General features: G+C 41.6%; 1 protein-coding gene across 1 annotated transcript in view; it reads left to right on the forward strand.

Moving 5' to 3' along the window:
- The window catches only part of GPD2 (glycerol-3-phosphate dehydrogenase 2), a 127,982-nt gene that overhangs the window by 85,526 nt on the left and 18,552 nt on the right, over positions 1-23,904 (forward strand). The window contains exons 10-13 of the mRNA XM_018553140.1: positions 14,060-14,194; positions 16,488-16,663; positions 18,708-18,839; positions 22,859-23,017. Coding sequence (XP_018408642.1) covers positions 14,060-14,194; positions 16,488-16,663; positions 18,708-18,839; positions 22,859-23,017 — 602 coding nt within the window. The remainder of the gene's footprint in view (positions 1-14,059; positions 14,195-16,487; positions 16,664-18,707; positions 18,840-22,858; positions 23,018-23,904) is intronic.

Genomic DNA, 23,904 nt, shown 5'->3' on the forward strand with positions numbered 1-23,904 from the left:
CAGAACTCGGGTTGTCCTTTGTCCTGCACCAATGGAGTCCTGCAGACTTAAAGTCGAGTTCCATAAATGGCTATTAGCCTTCCTAATTCTGCAGGGGCATTGGCAGGTTATGGAGAAGGAAGCAGCTGCAGTCATTTGTGGACAGAGACTCATTTTGTTTGGTTTACTTAGTGCTGTGCAATATGTCAAATAAAAAAAAAAACATATTCAGTACCTCTCCCCAATACATTTACCAATGTTTTAGGTATTTATTTATTACTGTGATTAGATCATCATCATCATTTACCCATTACTTACATATTGTTATATTTACATCAGTCCCTGCCCTCAACAATCCAAAGGGCACAGAGCAAACACACTGCTCTTCCACGGCTCTGCGAGGGGATTAAGTTGGGTGCTTACCAATGGGAGCGTGTCAAAGCACTCAAAGCAGAAAAAATCCGGCCGAACAGACACGTTTCACCTAATCTTGGGCTTAGTCGTAGAGATAAGCCCCTGCCCTCAATGAGCTTACAATCTAAGGTCCCAATCTCACATGTATACATACACATATACACACACTAGAGCCAATTAACCTACATGCGTGTCTTTGGAGTGTGGGAGGAAACCGTAGAACCCAGATGAAACCCACCCAAGCACAGGAAGAACATGCAAACTCCATGCAAAGAGTATCCTGGCTGGGATTTCAGAGGACCCCAGTTCTGCAAGCCAATGTTCTGCACGTAGTTTTCATTTAATTAGGCTTTTTTACAGCAACAGAGCCACCCTTGGAAAGCAGCATTGTCACCCTGTCGGGAGGTTTGGGTTCGATGGGCTTGACTAACAAATGAAATCCAAACTCTAACTAAAGTCGGGTATACACGTGTCTATTTTTTTTCGTTCAACCCACCGGCTGACAGTGGCACCCACGAATTTCAGCCGGTTCATCAGGAAACACTTTTAACACTTTTTAAGTGGTTACAGCAACAATTTTTTCCCTTTTGGGATAAAGGTTTAAGCGACCCTATCAGTGTTAGATGGTTTGTCTCAACCCTACAACTTCTTTTTTTTTTGCTGAACAGCTTGGTCTGTTAAAAATAACAGACTTACTGGCCAGGTGAAATGTAAGGACTTACCTTAAATGTCTCTTAATCCAATCATCTTCTTCTTTACTGTCCTTTTCAGCTGTCCCTCCAGCGCTGGTGCGGGTCTCCGATCCAGCGCTGACGCCTCTGCCCTCCTCTCCTCTGATGTCCCACGGAGTCTGTGCGGGTGCACGCTGCTCCATAGACTTACCTTGTGTCTCTCCTCGTCTCCCGACCGAACATTTGAACTGCGCATGCGCCCGCCCCAAGATCCTTTGCGGCCGCCCGAGAAATTTTCAGATGTTCGGCTGGGAGTGCACAGCGGAGACACAGGTAAGTATTAACCCTATGAAAAAGTTTTATTTTTTATTTTTATCGTTTTGCATCTATCTACTGCTTGCTAGTAAAACCAGTGAGGGCCCAATAACCCTTTAAAAAGCTTACAAAAGAAAACTAATGCAGCCACCACATCTAAGAATTGGTAAACTGCACTATATTGCATTTTGTTATATTTGAAGTCCTTTTTGATCTCATTCTAAGTAATGTATTATTACACAGGAAAAATATGAAAACTTTACTTTTTAAAAACAGTGACATTATGATCGTATCCTGCTCAGACGTGTCAGTAATCCCTGTGATGAGTGCAGCGAGTTTGCTTTACTGCTCAACAAGCTCCATATAACGCTCTCAATAAAGGCAGACACAAATAACGTATACCTCTTCTGATAAAGTGGCGTAAGTGAAGCGTGCAATTATTCAATATGTCCTATAAGATGACAGCAATTTGTCATTCGATCTGGATCCTTTAAGGTGACAGCCATCTTTTATTGTTTCTATTTTCGTGCAAAGTAGCTGTCTCCTGTTGTGCGGTACGCACCCCTGTGGTGGAACACTTCACATAGATAGCGATCAGCCGTCACATAGACAATTACACGGCTGCATCACAACCCGTCGCCATTCGGTTAGGAGGTTTTTGCACTCAGGTGGCAAAATTGCTGCGTTACAAGTAGTAGTTTCCTCTTGTGATTATGTCTTTGTATGTATTTATTTTTTTTTTTTAATTGGTAAAACTATTGATTTTTTTTTGCTATGAAATCACTTCACATATACATAATAATATATTGATTATTTTTAAATAGAATTGTAGCTATGGATTCGTATAGATTTTAAAGCTGATTTTGCACAGGTGAAAATACACCTTTGCAAAATCAGCTTTAAAATCTATAATGTGTGAACTGTTTTTGCTTGCTGAAAGATTCTGTTCGATCAGTCCTGTGGTTTACACACTGCACCGCAGTTCATAGATGGGTAGCTGACACCAGTTGGCGGTATCACAGATACAAAAGGAAGAAATGCTGGCCGCACACCAGATTCTGCTGGGATAGTGTTATTGAAGCTCGTGTATTCTCCTTGTATCACAGATACATTGTAAAACTGGTCACCTCTAAACAAAGTGCATGTCTAGGCAAAAAATTTAAAAAATAAAATAATCCGTAGATCTCTGCAATTCATGCAAATTTCCTCTTTAAAAATTCAGGCAGTCCAGAACAATTGTTAATCGTCCAGAAATCCAGTGAACTCCTAAAATGGTTGAACTGACCGCTCTCCTGCTCCAAAATCCCATGCAGCGCTGCCGGAGTTTTCCTGAATGTACTACAGAACACCACCTGCTTATGTAAATACGAAAAGGAAGGATTGGGTGCTTCTGTAGTTGTGCTGAAAAAGAACTTAGGCAGGTCTGCCAACACTGCCTGGGATTTCAGTACAGCAGATGTACTGTGTTTTTAGGGACTCACTGGATTCCTGACAGATCACCACCGAGTATTTTTCTGTACTTGCAGTATTTTTAAAAGGAAAACTGCAGAGATTTAATGACTCTTTTTTTTTAGATGTTACTCAGGCATTCACTTTGACCCCCAGCCAACTGATTGCACAAATGAAGGACCAGCAGCAAACAAACTGATGTAACTGTGATTCTGTAAGCAGACTGTTATGGGAAAGCTGCCCTTATGTTTTGGGGGAATCTTCAGTTGGGCAGACTTTTCCCAATTGCAAATGGTCTCCTCTGAGTTGATTGACATTGTCCGCATCCACCTCCTCCCCCTCTTCTCTGCATTGGCATAAACAGGTTGGCAGCACATACCATGCACGTTGATAGAGTGCTGTGCAAGGTTAAGGACATTTTCTGCCCAGAACAACCAAGTGAAGTTATCATGAAAGCAAAAACATTTCATAGGAGCTTGAAAATAGCAAAGTATACAGAAGAAAAAGATGGTATACCCAAATGAAAACAACCGGTTAGAACTGGTTTGCATTATAAATATTATCCCCCACTTTGTTCACATGACCCATGCCGCACAACATTGATCTTATAACAACTGTAGATGCATTATATTCTGGGATTGATATTGGACTAGATACAGAAAATCTGGTCTGTTAAAGTTTTGTCCCAGCCAGAATCATGTGATGCACCAATTCCCGAGTGTTCTCTCTTTCTCATAGAATAGTGGGAGAGTCCTTGCTTGGCTGCCAACGTTGCTGCTTTGGTGACTTCCTGTCTGCTGTACAGTGCAGGGTGGTCTCAGGCGCCAGACAAGATAATGTCATGTTAATGAGAGGGTTCCAAGTACCATGCACACTCCTACGGTCTTACAGCATAAAAGTATCTGTGGTGCTCAAGGTGACCGCACGGATGGCGCCGTGCAAACACTAGCAGTAAATACAAGGATATCACCGGCACACACTTGGAAATTCAAATATCAATATTGCATTGACATATTTAATTAGTGAAAAATGTCACATCATGTCATATGGTAAATATGTCAAAATACATTAGTGAACATACAGCTATGTATGCACATCCTCCCTGGACTGATGAGCATATAAAGCTATATGTTCACTAATGTATTTTGTCACTGTGTTGCTCTGATGAAGGATCCCTGTGAGGACCCGAAATGTTAGCACCATATGACATGATATGACATTTTCCACTAAATAAATATATAAATGCAATATTGATATTTGAATTTCCAAGTGTGTGCCGGTGATATCCTTGTATTTATGTTGAGGAGACGGTCGGCGGAGGGCAAAGACTGCAGTGCTGGATTCCTGGTCTCAAGCCACAGATGAAGCGCTAACACAGAAAAACAGATGAGTTGTTAGGCAACTTAGAACGCCTAATCCATATGCCTGTTCCGAGTCAGTGACTTAGAAGTACTGAATTAATTGATTGCCATGACAGCCAGAGATGTAGTATTGTCAGAAGGAGATATCAGCAATAAAAGCCTTCATACGTCCTCACCACAACTGGAGATTTCTAGAATAGGCACTAGAGGGGCAGTGTATCAGTGCATTTAGGCCTCGTTCACACCTAGGCAACAGGGTTTTCGCGTGCATCTGCGCACATTTTTGCTGCACAATATTGCTCGTTTTGTGCACATTTTTGCGTGCGTTTACGCACGTACATTAAGTTGCGTTTTTTTTTGAGCAGATTGTGGCACATTGATGTGAATAGGCAAACACGCATTAAAATGCACACAAAAATGCGCAAAATAATTGTGTTTCGCATTACCAAGTGTTTCCTATTGAGTCTATGGGGACAAAACGCACTGTAATCTTCTAGAAAGCAGCTCATGTAGTTTTTTCAGCAACAGGCATTTTTCTACATACGACGCAACACTCAGATGTGCATCGTGGCTATAGACATAAATGGGATATCTTGTCTTGAGCATTTCAGTGTGGACCAATATGCGCTAACAAAAAGCCTAGGTGCGAACGAGGCCTTTTCCTATTAGGCCTTGTTCACACCAAATGCAGAGCAGATCCGCTCAGATTATACATTTTTGCACGTAGGCGTGTTGTGTACGAACCCCCCAAAAATCTATTTTAATTCCAGGTTGTAATGTAATAAAACAAGAAAAACACCAAGGGGTGTATCTACACTGAATGTACATTTTTCATAGAAGGAAAGGTCGTAAATCATTGGTACAGATTGATAAGAATGTTTACGTCTAGCTGATCTCTTTTTTTTTTAACACCTCTAAGAAAAACGCTTTCACAAATATTTTAATGTTATCTTGTGTAAAAAATACTTTTGTCTGCAGTGGAGATTTCCGGCTTTGAGTTCACGTTTAGTGTAGCGTTTCAGATCCACAACTTCCTCAATAACTTGATCTGATCTTTTGTCAGCAGATGTTTCTGAAAGATTGGCTGATACTATCTAAGGTCGTGTCATAGCTGAGAGAACACTGCTCTGGTCTTCCTCGTGCTTACTTGATGCCATTGTTTTCTTAGAATGCATTTCACTTGGTCATGCATCACTTTCTCTGTTTTCCTTTTGTTTCCTCCATTATTCGAATAACACCACTTATCCTTGATGAATGGTCACATGTAGATAATTAAGTTTTTAATAGGTTAGTCTATCCAAGATTCATATTTTAAGGGAAAATATCATGTTTTGGGGCAATTTTGTTTAAATATTTTTTTCACAATTTCACACGTGTATACAGTAAATTCCCCATTATCCTGCTTCAAGCCGTCAGTCTCAAGCAACCGGCAAAAAAAAAATTGAGGATATAGTCTGTCCTTGATTTTTAATTTTTTTGTGGTTGCTTGATAAACACCTCTTCTCCACTATTGTCATTCTCAGACTCGCTGTCTCTTGATCCAGCACTGGTCTTCCTCCAGGTTGAATGGTGCCCAGCATCATTCAGCAACTTCCTGGGAGTGCAGGGTGTTGCGGGCCCTACACTATGCAAGCCTCTGAAACTGATTTCACTTTGTTAATAATAGCTTGTCTTCTGGGCTAAGACATGTCCAACTTCCAGCCCTATGTGCAGTGAAGCATTCTAGGCACTTACACGGAAGTTAGTTGGCTGGTAAAATGATACCGTATTTGCCGGCGTATAAGACGGGTTTTGAGACCTTAAAACATCCCCCGAAAATCGGAGGTCGTCTTATACGCCGGGTACATACGGAAGGATACGGTATACTGTATGTAGCATACGTGGTTGTGCTGATGGTGACGATCGGCCTCAGTACGGGGGGTGCTGATGGTGATGATCGGCCTCAGTACGGGGGGGGCGGCGTTGCTGTTTTGCCTAGGGCAGCAGCATTTGTAAATACACCGCTGCTTATACGCCGAGTCGTCTTATACGTCGAGTCGTCTTATACGCCGGCAAATACGGTACCAGATCAACGGGGTGCACACAGAACAGTTTGTGACTAATAAATATAATATTAGACACCTTGTGCAAGACTTTTATTTTAAAATAATTTCAACTATGAACGTGGAGGATGAATTAATTTGCTGCACATTGCCTGCAGCTACAGAGGTCAGTGAAGGCTTGTTTACTGCTTGGCAATAATATGTAAATACTGAAATGTCAATGACCTGGCCTTAAGTTCGCTTTAAAACTGGTCCACTAGCTACCGGTGGGCTTGAACCTGGTATGTAATGTGCAGAGCTGCCATGGGCCTGTTCGTTATCTATATGACGTAGAATTACATTTTTTCCATGAGAAGGTATTTGCATAAAAATATCTTTTCCACTATTCCTTTTGTCTTTCCCCTGATCATAAACTTCCAATATTACGCCACTATCAACCTCACAGCTTGCACTGTTTGACGTGAGCTGTATAGCTGTTTTCACAACTTTCTCCACTGAAGGGGATCCACCTACTTAAATATCAAGGCTCACTTCCTTAACCACCACTTTGTCTCATGCTGACACTTACAAATCTCTTTTCCTTCTTTTTGCTCATGTTATTTTGACATATTGTGGTTTATTTCTGGTTTAGTTTGCGTTGTCCTACAGGTTCCTTTATTTGAAGTGGAAAGTGGAAAATGCTGAAATATTTTATCAGTGGGATTTCATGAAAATATACTATTGTAAGTTAGAATTTCAAGCATTGTAGTAAAGAGTGTGTTATTGGTGAGTGATGGTTCCCCAGGTAACCAAAGTATAAACCTTGAGACTAGGAATTTAAAGTTTACAAACCAAGCCTTCTCTAGAAGTCACAGTTGATTCTTAAAGCAACAAATGTACCTAGCTATACTTTGCATAATTAGTAAGTGATAAATGACCACTTGAAGTGGACCTGTACTTAGTCTACATTTAGGTTGTTCTGAGACAGGGTGCTGAAATGATTTCAAGAAATTATGTTCAGTACTGTGCCTCCAATCAGCAATGATAGGTCTGCATTCCTAGAAAAGCAGAGAGATCCAGTGATTAGGGATGCACCGATACCAGTTTTGTAGCATTGAGTACGAGTACTGATATTTATATTTCGGTACTCACCAATACCCAGTACCGATGCCAGTACATCTGGTAGCATGGAGCCGCCTTCCCGGGCAATCAGGAAGCTGGGCAGCGTGTCATTACCCGCTGCCTGGGTTCTTCTTGATTGCCCAGGAAGCCGGCTCAAAGCTGATTGGCTGGAAAGCCGGCTTCCCAGCCGATCAGCATTGAGCCAGCTTCCCGGCCAATCAGGAAGCAGGGAGGCGGGTCATTACCCGCTGCCCGGCTTCCTGATTGGCCAGGAAATCGGCTCCATGCTGTTTGGCCAGCTCGATGCTGATTGGCTGGGAAGCTGGCTTCCCAATGTTCCTTTGCGGCACTGCCAGTCAGAAGAAATCTCCCTTTGACCAGAAGTTCCGGTATCGGGATGAGTATCTGCACCAATGCCAATACTAGTATCGGTATCGGTGCATCCTTAACAGTGATGATGGCACTGGGTCTACATGACGTATGCAATAAAAATTGATTTTATTTATAAAGTTCATTAGTATGTTGAAGGGGGAATGGGTGAACCTCGGAAGGCAAAATATATTAATATTGAACTTCAGCCTTAAAAGAAGTACGGGAACCTTTACCCTTCATTGCTGGCCTCCTGTCCAAAGGCCTGAGCACTTGGTCATGTAATCTTTGCAGAAGGGGAACATCAAAACTCAGATAGGCTGACCTTCATCTTCAGCAGAGATTATACTGTGGCTCTTCTGTTACTCTTTATATAGAGTATAGCATATAGGTCTTCTTTATTCTGAGACAATAGGGCCAACTATATTTATATTTTTTAATATTGAATAGCAAAACAGGCTAACTGCTATAAATGCAAAGATTCAAACTACAGTAGAGAAAATGGTCTTGGGGTCGGTTACCGTACATGATCAAGGCTATAGAACATCAGATGTCCCATGGCTCTGATGAACCTCTACCTCTTTTCTGTTATACCATCAGTGGTTAAAGCTCCATGCTCATGTGCAGCCCATAGTTTTACATAATTAATCAGGTTGAATAAGTAGAACATTTAATAAACAGAACCCTATGCCCACAGTTACCCACAGTTGAGCCAGAGGAAACCAAAAAACCTTTATAAAGCATGGGTCAATTTACTCCAATAGGGGAAAAAAGTTCACTATATGAACCATTTATGTATATATACATGGAACACCACTAGAATATCAGTAGAGTATAGAAATATTTGATTTGCCCCAAAAAAATTCACTTATCTGTTCACTTGCAAGCATATACTGGCAGCCCCCCCTTCCTCCAAATGGGAAATCTTATTCCCCCCTTTCTGGATGACTGCCATTGACCTTATTTGATTCAGTGAATATTTGACATTTAAAGTCTTGGAACGTCATAGGGTGAGAATCTACTTGCTCTGTGAAGTCAGTGGTCTAATAAGGAAGTATAGTTCTTCTTTTCTTAGGGCAATATCACGCAGGGGATTCCCTTAGTGTGCATGTTTCCTTTGGAAAAGAGGAGGGCGCGTCCTTTGGTGCTTCCGAGCGAGATTGCTGGATTGTCTGTGACGTCTGACGTGCACAAATCAATGTGTTCATCATAGACTGCCAGAGCAGTAGCTAGTGTCCTGATATACAAAGTCCAATGCACTGCAGAAAATTAGGAGCCTGACTCCCAATTTAAAGTTGTTGAGTGTTTTAAGTGAGTTATTTTGTTTATTATAGATTTTCTTGATGGGCCCAGATCAGTCCTAATGCAACCAAAAAAAAATATTTAGCAGGAAAATATTTTCGCTGTAGTATGGAAATATACTCTATGTTGTTGCAGCCATGCAGGTTATGAACACAAAAACAAACCTCTGATCTTACCTGTTGCCTAAATGTCAGCAGGTTTGAAATTGCTACCACTTTTTCCATTCCTTTTTCTTTGTTTACAGAAACCAACATGCAAATAACTCATACTGTACATAATCAGGTAGCAAAACTCTGTAATCTGTCTCCAGAAACCCAGCTGTTATCTCATTGATGCCGCCATCTTGCATCTTGGGCAGCATATACAAGATAAAGCCAGGCTGTCGGTTACAGTCTGCATATCAGCAGCAGCTCTGTCCGTCCTGTGACAGTCACTTGCTGCTGATTTCTGCATTGCAGCAGGCATAAGTCATCAGCCAAGTGGATTAGTTGGAGATGAGGGCTTTGCAACAATACACATGATATTTATTCTGCTTATCCTGAATGTTTTGAGGAATGCATTTCACTTTAACCAGATTGCTTCTACAATTAGATTACTACCGTTCTCACACACAATGTCCTTGGCCGTAATACAATTATTGTTCCAGGTGACAACTAGGAATGCACACCTGTGCCCATTCCTAGTTCTCAGACCCCATTGTCAGTACACAGTGTCAGGCCTCCAGTAGTGATTGGGAACCAATCAATGTGATCGCAATGAGGGTCAGTCATGGTGGTCACATGCAGGCTTGAGGTTCAGTCACACAGTAAACCTCTTCAGCCAGCTGATGGCATGGCAATGTACCTATGTTGAATACTTCCATTGTGCTATACAATCACAGTATATAAAAAAAGTTAAAAACACATTAAAATATTTGCCAGGCTATAATAAAACTGAAGGGAATTTATCACATTTGGAAGGGTATTTGGTCACATTAACTGACACATGTATCTAGGTTTAATTTGGTCTGGGCATCTTGGTTTTAGTGACCCATTAGCTGACCATACACCTATAGGTTTTCTGCAGATTTTCTATGGTCAGATGGAAAAAGTGCAACAGATTCCTCCATCTACGCTAAACTGTGTGGATGGAGGAATCTCCCACTGGGCCAAGCTTCAGTATCTTGCTTGTACGCCCCGCTGGCTCTCAAAACACCTGAACAATCTGATTGGATGCAGGCATTGTTCAGGTACTTTGAGAGCCAGCGGGGCCGACTAGCATTCTGCTATGACAGAATACCGGGCTGTTTTGCAATGGTAAAGCTCCTCTTCCACCATGTATAAGTGACATTTCATTTTAACATTTTATAGGGACTAAAAAAGCTCCTGTCACTCGACCAGCACTTACAGCGAGATGCTGCTATTTCTTCAGTAGTTATTGTAGCTGGCTAGAGAATTATTGTTTTAAGGAGTCATGGGCAAGCTGCTACACTGCAACTGCACAAAGTTGCAGTCTACAAAGGCATGCTGTGAATTAAAGGTCCCATGACACCCAGGTGGAAGCATATTATCCCCAAATAGCTGTCAGATTATTGTAGTCTGGCATGCAGACCATTTATTCCCCAGCTCAGCCAATTCTCCACCCAGTCACATGCGGGGGGGTTTCACTGATGCAATTAGCTCTATTTACAGATTGCCTGTTATTGAATGAACAACAGCGCTAGCCATATCAACTCGCTGCAGACCTGCCTTTCCCTTGCCAGACACCGTGCCAAGGTTATCGACTTACACAGGCTTGGATGTCTTCCAGCTGTTCAATTATAATGTCTCATAAGCAGCTATTTCGGGTTCCATTAGTTTATAAAAGTAATATGCTATTTTATCTGTGTGATTAGCACTTCATTTAGGCCAACTTAACAACCTGTCATCAGGCATCCCTCCTGCCTTTACCCCTGAGCTATCCTGCAGCCAGGTACATTGCATTTTGCCTAATACTTTACTGCCACAAGTACTGTTAGTGTTTTATTTTTTTATGGCAGTATCGCCAAATTATGTGTTTCCAGCCTATAGACATTTTTAGTAATTATTGTAAGTTTTACTGACAAAGACTTCTAGTTCATTTTATTTTTATGGAGGGGTTTGTGTAGGGGTTTGTAGGGTATCCTTCTGGTGAATATGCGTTTGTGAGATACTGCAGTCTGCAGTTAGCAAGCTTGCTGGTTGACTGCTGCAATCTGTGCTCACCTAGACATTTAATTGCTTGCATTCAGTTTGTGCAAACTGATAGACTTTGCAATGAGATGTGGGTAAGATTTTGCCACAGGCAGATGTCTCCCTGTCATGTTCTAAATAGGAGATGTTTAAATATACATATGTATATTTATCTTGCAAAAATGTAATACCTTACCAATTCTTAGATGTAGTGGCTGCATTAGTTTTCTTTTTGGCCTTTTTTCCCTTTATTTTCACCTGGTAATCAGACCAGCAAATTTGTTATTTCTCTTCCGTTCATTGAAGGACCCAGGAAACAGATCGTAGATCATGTACCGTAGGGTATATCGCCACTTGCAGGAGAAGGACGCTAGAAACAAAACCAAGACAGCTTAGGCCTGCTGCTGGCCAGCCCCTATGCTGTCTTGTTTTGTTTTGTGCCCTGCGTCTTTCTCCTGCAGGTGGCGATATACCCTACGGTACATGATCTACGATCTGTTCCCTGTGTCCTTCAATAAAAGGATTTTACGGTGAGTAAAAAAATATAGTATTTTTTCTACTTCCTTTACCGGGCCAAGCTGTCCAGCAGAACTGGCAGATAGAGGGTTGAGATTAACCATTTAACACGGACTGGGGTGCTTACTATGGTCAGCTTTTATTAATTTATGTAAAAGGGAAACAAATGTCACTATGACTGCTTGAAAAGTATTGGCTGGAGTTCAGATTTAATTTTTTAGTCTAGGCCATCTAACACTACCCCTTACAGGGTGACAATTCTGCTGTCCAAGGGGGATTCCATTGCTCTTGTGTAGAGCGGAGCCACCCTAAGACAGGAATTCTGTTACTGGCCAGATGACCAGGTAAAATTAAAGAAAAAAAAATGTTTAAAAAAAATGGAGCTACAAGTAAGGATTTGGTAAGCTACAATATGTTATATTTTTGTTTTTGGGTTTAGATACACTTTAAATATTTTTAGTAGGTCATGTTGGCTAACGTTTGGTTGACTTATCTGTTGCCTTAAAATTAAAGTGACACTAAACTCAGGAGTTAAACCTTAAGAATGCATTCAAAATACCTTCACTATTAACAAAACTGTATCTTTGTATATCACTCGGCTGTAGATCCTCAAATCATCTCTGAATTGGTGCTGACACTCTCCTTCCTTATGGGGGGTGGCTACTTGTTCCCCATGGTCCCTGGGTGTGGTGTAAAGTAGCCACCAGTCCAAGCTCGCTCCCGTGATGGCCTACAATCGCAATACAAACTAGTATATTAAAAGTGAGATTGTAGTCCATTACGGGAGTGAGCTTGGAGAGGTGACTACTCTACTCTACAACACACACAGGGACCATAGGGAACAAAAGTAGTCTCCCACCAGAAGGAAGGACAGTGTCAGCAGGAGATTCAGATTCAGAGATGATTTGAGAATATACAGCCGAGTGATACACAAATAAGATACATTTTGTTAATAGTTCAGGTACTTGAATGTATTTTCAAGATTAAACTCTGGAAATGTTAACTGATAAAGGCAGATACTCCTAGACTTCCTCTCCTAATTGTAGGTTTTCCCTCAAGTAACCTTCACAATGTAAATGGTTAATTTTATCAGGAAAGACAAGACCCTTACCTATTTATTTCTAAACTGTAAATGTCACATATAGCCTCAGGATATTTATATATTTAGATAGGTATATTATTTTCACATCCACAACCAGTAAATGTGCCTACAGACATAAGATTGTGTTCACCCGATCCATCCGATGTCAGTGAAATGCTAATACTCCCCTTCAGAAAATCAAAATACTAAATAACTTGGCCTTTAGGCAGGTGGGCAGCACTGAACATAGTCTACAGAATCCCTTTCTCCAGGAAAGAAAACTATTTCAGCTCCAGTGTTACGCTTTGTTTAAAGTAAACCTGTGCCCAGACTGTGCACATTAAGGGTCAGTACACACCATAGTGTTGCATTATAGGCAGGATACCCATGTGTTTAGCACACGATATTGCATAGAGCAATGCACCGTACCCTAGGTGTGCTGGTTCATTTGAATGGCACCCCAAAGCACCTCCCAGCGGGCTTGTGTTGCCGGACACCTTGCGGTATTGCAATACCATATGGTGTGGGGTGGTGAAAAAAGTATTGATGCGCTACTTTTGAAAACAACGCACGGTATTGCGCCACCAGGAGGTGCATTAGGGTTTCATTCAAATGAATGGCAATGCACCAGCGCACCTATCATACGGTGCATTGCGCTATGCAATAGTGTGTGCTAAACATATGGGTACCCTGCATATAGTGCAATGCTATGAGGTGAACTGGCCCTAAAGTATGTACATTTTCTGAAGCAGTATAAGCACTCATCCAAGCGGACCCTCACTCTTTGCTACTTCATCTAATATTGGTCCTTACCCCACCCTTGCATATTGCATATTCACAGGGCTGGGTGAAATTGTGTCAGTGCATTGAGGAAGTACATCCTATGCGCATCTTCAATAAGTAAGTTTACAAACTTCTAGATGGATATGGTTATTAGAATTGGGAAAGAACTTATGGAAATTCAATATAGAAATACATATTTATTTGTAGCTTTTGACTATAGACGCCCTTTATACACTTTAATAAAACTAGTGGTAATAATTAAAATATAAGTCCATTTTAAAACAGGATGTTCATCATTGTGTCTGTATGGTTTTCTGTGGATAATGGTGCAGATATAACATTTGTTTCATTGCTACAGTATGTATCAGAGACAGCAGAAAGAAAGAGTAAATGTGTGTCACAGCCACATAACTTTCTGACTTTCCAATGTGGATGCAAACTTTGGCTGTGCTGTTTGATAACCTGTCTACCATTATCTTGTTGACAGTTCGGAGGGGAGATGTACTCGCAGCTTGGAGTGGCATTCGTCCATTGGTCACAAATCCCAATTCTACAGACACGCAATCAATATCCCGCAATCACGTTGTTGATGTTGCCGAGAGTGGTCTTGTCACAATAGCAGGTAACATAATCTTCTGGCAAATAGACATTTTCTGCCAGTATTGACTCCTTATCCACAAAGGGGAACATTTTATTTTATTCCTCGCTTTTAGTTCTTTGCGTCTTTTAAAGCAGAGCTTCAGCTAGACCATTAAAAGAGAAAATACCACAATCCACTTTTTTGCTGCAATATACACCTTTAATCCAGGGTTTACCTCTGCAGTAGTTTTTTTTTATGCCACTAGATGGCCAGCATCATTCCACCCACTTCGTCTGCGCCCGGGTCATCCTGGCCCATCCCAACCCTGACTGCACAGGAAATGAGAAGCAGCACAGAGATGAGCTCATCTCTCTGTCACTTTGCTTTGTCCTTATATCAGCATTCTTCTTGTCGGCACATGAATTGACTGGCTGGTTGTGCTGCTTCTTCCTTTCACACTCTAGCCCAGTTGTACAGGAGCTGCAAGAAGCTGATATGAGGTCACATTCAGGTACTTACACTGCTTGCATTTAAAAGGAATATTTATGTATGATTAGAGATCTAAAATAATTTGTGTCTTATATATGCCTCAAATTCAGCTTTAAGCATAACTGTGTTGTATCTTACAATTCACAGAAAATAGGGGCCATGCTTTTTTGATTTCTGACTTTTTAAGTTTTCCTTTTTTTAAAGATGTTTCAGTTTCTGATGGATGCTGGATTAGTAAACCTCCTGGCATGTTCTTGTCTCTCTCAGGTCTCTCTTGCTGAGATCTTTACTTTTAGAGTGTATTTCCACTTTTTCAGTCAAAATTGAGAAAACCCCTTCTGACTGGTTTGCTGTGTTCCCATCCACACAGCATATCTAACAATAATTTAAATATAAAATACATTTCTTACCTTTTTAGATATGTCTATTTAGCAGGCCTTTGCATGCTCCTCCCCCTATTTCAGTAACTGGAAACTCTGTCCTAATAGAAATACTTAGGACAGACTGAGCTCCCCCTCATTAACATACAATGTCTTCAGGGCTTTAACCATTTGTTAGGACAGACAGTCGTGTTCATCTAGTATACAAGTGATAATAAAATCTGCCAGCGCATTACAGACAAGGTTAGTTATTTGGAACAAAACTCCCCCAACCCCCCAGACAGATCTAAGCAGGATTTTTTTTAGTTCTGGAATTTGCAGAAAGAACATCTGTTATGCAATGTGAATGGGAGCATATAACAAATATAAAGCAGGTGTTATGCCAATCTGGCTGCAAAAATGGAAATGCACTGGGTCTGCACATACATATACACTGAGTGGCCAGATTATTATGACCACCCCATCAGTACTTCGTTGGGCCACGAGATGACTCCACGAGATTACTTTGTTGGGCCGCCTCGTGACTCCACGAGATGTTGAAAGGTGATGCGAGGAATCTGACACTGCACTGTTGCTCTTCTGTTGTCTTGTACCAGTCTTGCCACTCTACGTTCTGCCCTAACATTGACTAGTCGCTGACGGCCACAATTCGCACGTTCAGACCCAGATTTTCGGCTGACAGTCCAGTCTTTAAACACTTTAACAACAGCTGCTCTTGAACATTTAACCAATTCTGCTGTTTTTCTGATACTCGCTCCATGGCTCCGAGCACCAACAATCGTCCCACGTTCAAAGGCTGTTAAATCACATTGTTTACCCATATCTTCAGAAAAAAATCACTTCTACTGTCGTGGTAAACAACCTACTTTGCCTACAAACATCAGGTGGTCATAATAATCTGGCCACTCAGTGTATTGTAGATGGAGCATGAGGGGCCTTTAAAAAAAAAAATAACTTATAGGTCTAATGACCCTTTAAATAAAATCTCTCACGTTGAGGAATTGCCACAACACAAGGAATGTTTTGAAAAGCAGCATTTCACTTTCTGTCTGGTTAAGCCCTTGTCAGTGTAGTCCCAGATATCAGTACAAACCTGACTAATCCTTCCCCACTGCATCAGTGTATCCAAAATTAGAAGAACAATTTTTAGGTTAACATAAACAGAATTATTTTTTATTCTTTTTTTATCTGACTCCAGTAAACGGCCAGCTGATTTGTTGGTATGGGTTTGTCCACTTTGATTATCAACATTTACCTCTTCACTGCCGCTTCATTTGCAGAGATTTATTTTATCAGCTCAAGCAGGTGCCAATCATCTTATTTGTATGGATACATTCAAAATAATTCACTGTAGCTTAGCTCTTCCCCTTCCACTTCTGAAATGTTTAGGTTTTCATTTCACTCCTGTAACATCCTTTTCAGTATGCAATCTGTGAAACAAACATTCTTGCTTTAAATATTAATAGGAGGAAAATGGACGACGTACCGCTCCATGGCGCAGGACACATTGGATGCTGCAATCAGAGCACACAACCTTAAGGCTGGACCGTGCAGGACAGTGGGGCTTTTCCTTGAAGGGGGAAAGGACTGGTCACCCACCCTTTACATCCGTCTGGTGCAGGATTACGGCTTAGAGAGCGAGGTATCATTCCATTGTAATGCAGTGAAAGTTCCCTGTATGTTTGTATTTGCCTTCTGAGGTGGAAGCATGTGAATCCACATGTGGTAAACATGACACTTTTTTAATGCTAGTAAGAGTTATTCTTTAAGGGAAACCTTAATCCTTTCCAGAGAGAACCATAAATGCTGCCATTGTTGACGTTTGTATTTTTAAATGCTACCGTGTTTCCCCGAAAATAAGACAGTGTCTTATTTTTTTTACTGGCTATCATGCTGATCTGAATCTCTAACCCAGAATACGTATTATGACCTTCATTTTTTTATTTCCTGATTCACATACTTGTTCTGAATTTCCTGATTTGCATACTTGTTCTGTTTCGTTGGTTAAGAGAGTATAGAGGCTAGTATGCCGGCATAATAGCCAGGTAACTGGTTATCTGAAGATATCCAGAAGACTGGCAACAATGACAAGGCTTACTTAAAGGAAACCTGTAATGAGAGAAATGCATGGGACCTTATTGCTGAAACCCTTTAGAGCAGGGATGTCCAAACTACGGCCCTCCAGCTGTGGTGGAACTACGAATCCCATGAGGCTTTGCAAGATTCTCACAGCCACAGACATGACTCCAGGAGAGAGATGCTTCATGGGATTTGTAGTTTCACGACAGCTGGAGGGCCGGAGTTTGGACATGCCTGTTTTAGAGAATGCTATTTACCTGGCTGTCTGACTTCAGTACTTTCCGAGGCACATATCTGATGACAGTTTGCATATCTTTTCTGGGTCTGTGACTCATAAAGTACTGAAGCTATTGGATCAGAATGAGAGCCTAGCAACTAGCATTTTCAAAATAAGAGGTCAGCGAGCTCTTTATTTTTGCATTACTGTCAACTAGGGGTTTTGGACCGAATTGGAGCTCCTCCAAATCCGGAAAAAAGGCGGGTTAGTGTCATTAACCAAATATGGCCACGTGGCCATATAAGGTCAATGATGTCACCAGCATCCCGCCCCTTTGTTTACTTGCAGCTGGGGGACAGGTAATGCTTCGGGCACAGCTGATTGTGGCAGCGCTGTCAGCTTCTTTCCAGGTTTAGATGATGGTTCAAACCCCACCTCACCACTACTGGCAACCTTGTGTATCAAGGAATATCACACACCAGGATGCCACAATATTTCTTATTATTAAATAATGGGCAGCAGGATACAAATCACTGGAAATCCAGTCCTAGACATTTGTCACTTAAACAAGTTTCTCTATTAGAAGATTTCCCCTCCGTGTTCACCTTTCACTTACCGTTGTGTCTTTGGGACAGGAAGTGATGATAAATCTCCTTTATTGGACACAGGCAGGAAAAAAAAAACCTGACAGGTTTTCTAAACTTTCCCTTTTCTCCAAAACTAAAGCTGGCTTTATATACACTTTAAGGAATCTATAAAGCCACGATATCCTCTGAATTCTTAAGGTATTTATATATCATCTTTCAAAACTCCGAAACAATACCGATGTAGTGAAGTTTGTCTGCACGCTCTAACACCAGGAGTTAGTCACGCATCAACGAACTGTATGTAATGCAAAACAATTCATCCACAGCTCATTTAGTGCCCAAAGTCATTTTTCGAAGGTTTGATATGTTTTAATTATTTGACAAACGCCATCTACTCAGAAGAGCCAGCTTACAGAAATTAGCATTCGGATCTCTTTTCCTACCCCCCCCCCTTTTTCTGCGCTGTCCATGACGGTCCCATCTCCATGACATCTAATTCCAACAATACATTCGTTAAATGTGATCACAGTTGCAAAAAGTAGTTGACGCGTCATTAGTCAAAGTTACATTGATACATGCATATAGTAGTGTAAGTGCTGGCCTAAGCGTTCACAACACAAGTCATCTCCTCCCACACAATCAAGATTTAATACCCTCTTCAGTCTGTTTGATAAAAGCTTTGGGAATCTGACATAAGTAGCATGCTTTTTTTTTTCCTCTCTTCCCCTGCTGTGCTCCAGGGAGCAGAAGGAGGAGAAGATGGAGTGTGAAGTGCATAGTAAATTGTTGATGCTGTCCCACAGGTTGCCCAGCATCTAGCTGCCACCTACGGTGACAAGGCGTTTGAGGTGGCGAGAATGGCTAAGGTTACAGGGAAGAGATGGCCGATCGTCGGGAAGAGGCTGGTGTCTGAATTTCCCTACATCGAAGCTGAGGTTTGTGCAATACTTCTTCAGTACTTTTGCCGTTTGTACAAAAATAGGTCATGATGTGGATTGAAGCAAATGTCAGCCCTAACTGAACCTCAATCAGTTTGTCTGTTTATCATAAACAATTGCCATTTTTTTTGTTCTAAAAAAATACTTGCTTTCACCAATTTTGTTTTTTGTATCCTTTGTTGCATCTTGCTGCAGCTGTCTGTCTACATGCACTCCAGGGATGGCTGCATGACATTTCTTAGGGTAGACATCCAAATGGTTACTACATAAAATATGATGAAATGGTCACTTGTAGTCACCATCAAAAACCCATATAACAGGGTGACAACAGGAGCTCAGCTGAGAGACAGAGGCAAAATGTTGTCGCCCTTTAACAGGAAGTGCTTCCACAAGGACCTTCATGGCAAGATCACCAAATAATATATTAATAAAAGTTCTACTTTAATAGGATAAACCCATAGTCAGGGCTTGAAAAACCCGCTAGTTCTGTGACGAGAGGACGCTGGAGCCGGACGAGTAGCTTTGCATTCAAGCAATTGGGCGTCTCTAGAGACGTCCGATCGTTTGTATTAGCAGCAGCTGTCACTGCCGTTGCCGGTCCCGAGATCCGCTGTGCCTGGTGCACGGCTGCTCTGTCACAGGAGATCAAAGGAAGATTGGTACACGATTTCCCTCTGATCTCCTCTCCAGTCCCCGAATGCAAGGAGTGATGTATATTACATCACTTCTGCAGTCTGCTGTCATTCTCCAGCTTCAGAAGGTGGGGAGAAGCTGGTGAAGCAGATCTCTGCTTCATCAGCTTCTCTGGGGGTCCCTAGGTGACATTAGGGATCTTGGAGACCCCTAATGTCTCCATAAAGTGGACCTGTCACTGCAAATTGGCTATCACATAGGGGGCTTGTTATCCGCCATGTGATAGCAATAAAGTTAGGTGTAAAAAAAGAGTAATAAAAAAATAAAACAAGCATAAAAAACTGAAAATTTAATCATACTTACCGTAATTTTCTTTTCCTGGTTATACTCCATGGCAGCGCTGACAAATGGGTTTAGATCCAATTACCCCTAATTAAAGAATAATAATTTTTAAAAAACACTACATTTTTTTTAAAGTCCCGCGCCCCCCACATACACACGCAAACATGTGTGTTAAAACGACGATTGTGCCACACATGTTACATATCACCGCGAACGTCGGAGTGAGAGCAATAATTTTATGGCCATCAATCACTGATGACACTAAACTGATGAGCGGTAAAAGCGTTTAAAGTGCCGCCTATGGCCAATTTTCAGTGTGGTTTTAAGGCTTGACATTTTTGGTGTCTATTTACCCGACGTGCCCCCGACTTTTATGCTTTACCAAAAATATGGGTAAGAATAAATGTCTTATAACATAACGTAGGGAAAATATTTTTTTTTTCCCCGAAATTTATGGTACTTTTTTCATTATATAGTAAAAAAAAAAACACCCCCGTGGTGATTATATACCTCCAAAAGAAAGCTCTATCTGTCCCTAAAATAGCTTTACATAAATTGCAAGGCTATAGTCCGGCCATGCTGACTGACCATGCCCATAGTGAATAGCCAGAAACCTCTTAGTTCAGTCTTTTATGAGCTAAGAAAACACTTTACAATGAAATAACTCGGCTTAGTGAATGAAGTCAACTTAGGATGATTTCAATGAACCAATCATGTGCAAGCTAAAACACTTATTTTAATTTTCCTTGCCCATGATTTAGTATTCTTTGCAAAGTGAATTTTTATGTCATTTCCCCTCATTCACTATGCTAAGTAAAAAGTCATTTTGCAGAGTAAAAATACTCTACTCCTTTAGTAAATCGACCATAATTACCTAATGAGAAAGGAAATTCTAACGTTTCCATACAGAAACAAGCAAAAAAAGTTGCAATTGTCTACTAATTCCCAAATTAGCGGCAGTTTACAAAGCCGCAGGAGTTCTTCTGCATGCGGTATTATATTTTATGAACATTTTCGCATCAAAGCAAATTCAGTTCCCAAAAATAAATATTGCATTAATGGGAAATAATTTTTCAGCATGAAATACATTTTATGAAAGTCTATATTTCCCATAAATTGATGTTTTCTCTTATTTTACTGCAACCTCAAATGGCTCCTCCTACTACTGTTAACAGCCAATAACTAGCTACATTTTGGAGCCCACGCGATAATCTTTGTAAGTTTGTATTTTTATACCAACAAAAATCAATACCACGTGTGATAGTTTTCAGCAGATTCGTACACTTTTGGCCCCATTCACATTGGTGTGTTACAATAATGAGAATTATACCGTGGTGTGTGCAGTTTGCACCAGGTCTGCATTTGGGTCTCACTAGAGCTGCGTTTGGGTCTCACTAGAGCTGCGTTTGGGTCTCACTAGAGCTGCGTTTGGGTCTCACCAGGGATGCATGCAGATCTCCCCTGGGCTGCGTTTGGATCTCACCAGGGATCCGTACAGATCTCACCAGGGATCCGTACAGATCTCACCAGGGCTGCGCTTGGGTCTCACCAGGGATGCATGCACGTCTCACCAGGGATGCATTTGGGTATCACCAGGGCTGCATGCAGATATCACCAGGGCTGCATTTGGGTCTCACCAGGGCTGCATGCAGATCTCACCAGGGCTGGTTTTGAGTCTCAGCAGGGTTACGTTTGGGTCTCAGCAGGGCTGCGTGCAAACCTTAACAATTCTGCTTGTGGTTCTTTCCAGGGCTCTGCATGCTGGGCTTTCCAGGGCTGCGTTTGGGTCTCGCCGGGGCTGCGTTTGGGTCTCACCGGGGCTGCTTGTGGTTCTCCCCAGGGCTCTGCATGAGGCTGCTGGGCTCTCCAGAGCTGAACGGGTGGGATCCGCGCTCGTGCCGGGCTCCAGGGCTGTGCTGGTGGGTGTGGGGCTGTCCTCTGCTGTGCGGAGGAGAAGGCAGTGTGCATCTGGACAGGCACTATCAAAAACAGCTGCCTGAGGACCCCAGCACGCTCAGGACCTCAGGCAGCTGAACTTCCTGAAAAATGTAAAGGGCCATTATTGGCCTTTTAGTATCCAAGTAGTCCTGAAAATGCCCTGTATCGACACTGATACTAGTATCGGTATCGGGACAGCCCTAATAAATTGATCCCAAAAACTGAAAACATCAATTTGCAAATAAAGCGAGAAATGAACAAAATGGCATGCCTTAGACTTTTGGGAAATGTGGCTTTTGTGGGACAAGGAGTATTGCAGAGGTTACATACAGGTTTTGGATAAATGCTGCCTGTGCTCAGTTTAAATCTGTGTCTTCTAGTGCCCAACAGTCACCCTGCTGCAAGAATGTACTCCTTATACTTCTTAGCACTTGAGAGAGCATGTTACCGTATATACTCGAGTATAAGCCGTCCCGAATATAAGCCGAGGTACCTAATTTTAGCCAAAAAAACTGGGAAATATTACAGGTATTTATTTAGCACCAACAAAGTATGCAGCGCTTTACATACTGTACATTCACATCAATTCCTGCCTTCAAGGAGCTTACAGTATAAGGTCCCTATCTCACATACTTGCATACACGCACACACATACTAGGGATAGGGGCCAAATAGCTTACCAACATGTCTTTGGAGTGTAGGAGGATACCAGAGTACCTGAAGGAAACCCACACAAGCACAGGGAGAATATTCAAACTCCATACAGATAGTGTCCTGGCCGAGATTCAAGCCAAGAAACCCAGTGCTGCAAGGCAGAATGAAACCACAGTCCAGAAGTTCCTGTATCCTAGATTGCAATGGACATTCACATCCATGAGAAAGGATGATATATGGAACAGGAGGGAAGTACATCTGAAAGACATAGTGGCCACCACCTAGATAAGGTGCACAAGTATTCTTTGAAGCCTCCAGTTTGAATTGTGAAGAATGGCTGGATGATAGGTGGTATTTTGATTGGGCAATATGACATGGCATATGCCAAATGTTTTTCTTTTTGTAAATTAGCCCAATGCTGTTCTAATTTATTGGGGTTTCTGTCACAGGTGAAATATGCATTAAAGGAGTATGCCTGCTCTGCCATTGATGTCATCTCACGACGCACACGCTTGGCTTTCCTTAACGTCCAGGCTGCAGAAGAAGCTCTGCCACGCATTGTGGAGATTATGGGAAAAGAATTAAACTGGAAGGAACAAATGAAAAAGGTAATGATTTATTGTTTGTGTGTAAGAGAGGATATTTTGGTCAGAGATGCCAGCTTGCTCACATACAGGCAAGGCATAAACACTGGAGCAGATTAACATATTGGGTGATCAGAAAAATTTGTATCCTGCATCATTTGGAGCATTGATTTATTTCTATTAGGAGAGAATTGTGTGAATCTATGAGTTACTTAGCCCTTTTACCTGATTTTATTTTTAATATCACCGTTGCCAAACTCAACCTGAATTTCAGAAATCCTCTAGCTGGGACTGTATCCTCCTACTGGCCACTCTGTGAAGTGCAGCTTTCTACCTCAGCAGTGTTTCAGATAGTAAGGCGGAGGGTGAATCTTTTTTATTATTATTGTGGTTGTACCTAATTAATCTGCAGCACCGATAAGCATAATTAAAACACAGGGGAGACTCCCATGAATAGAATTTAGTCTGATCATGGATCTGCATGTTCGAGAGTGGACATACAGACCATTGACCATACATTTGTGGACATCTGACCATCACACCTATGTGAGCTTTTTGAATATACCATTACACGACCATGGGCATTAACATAGCAGTGTGCCCCTTCTCTTCTTTGTGGCTCTACTCTTCTAGGTAGGCTTTCCATAAGATTTTGGAGTTTGTCTGTTGGAATTTGGGTCCATTGAGTCAAAAGAGCAATTGATGTTGGATGAGAAGGCCTAGCTCGCAATTAACATTCCAGTTCCTTCAAAAGACAATAGGCTTGAGGTCAGTGGAGATCCTCCACACCAAACTCTTCAAACCACAGGCACAGTCATGCAGGATGTGGAAGGTGTATTGCACACACACACACACACACACACACACACACACACACACACACACACACACACACATACTGTATATATATA

The sequence above is a fragment of the Nanorana parkeri genome, unplaced genomic scaffold (assembly GCF_000935625.1).
Source record: "Nanorana parkeri isolate BGI_ZX_2015 unplaced genomic scaffold, ASM93562v1 scaffold112, whole genome shotgun sequence".
Taxonomy (NCBI): Eukaryota; Metazoa; Chordata; class Amphibia; order Anura; family Dicroglossidae; genus Nanorana; species Nanorana parkeri.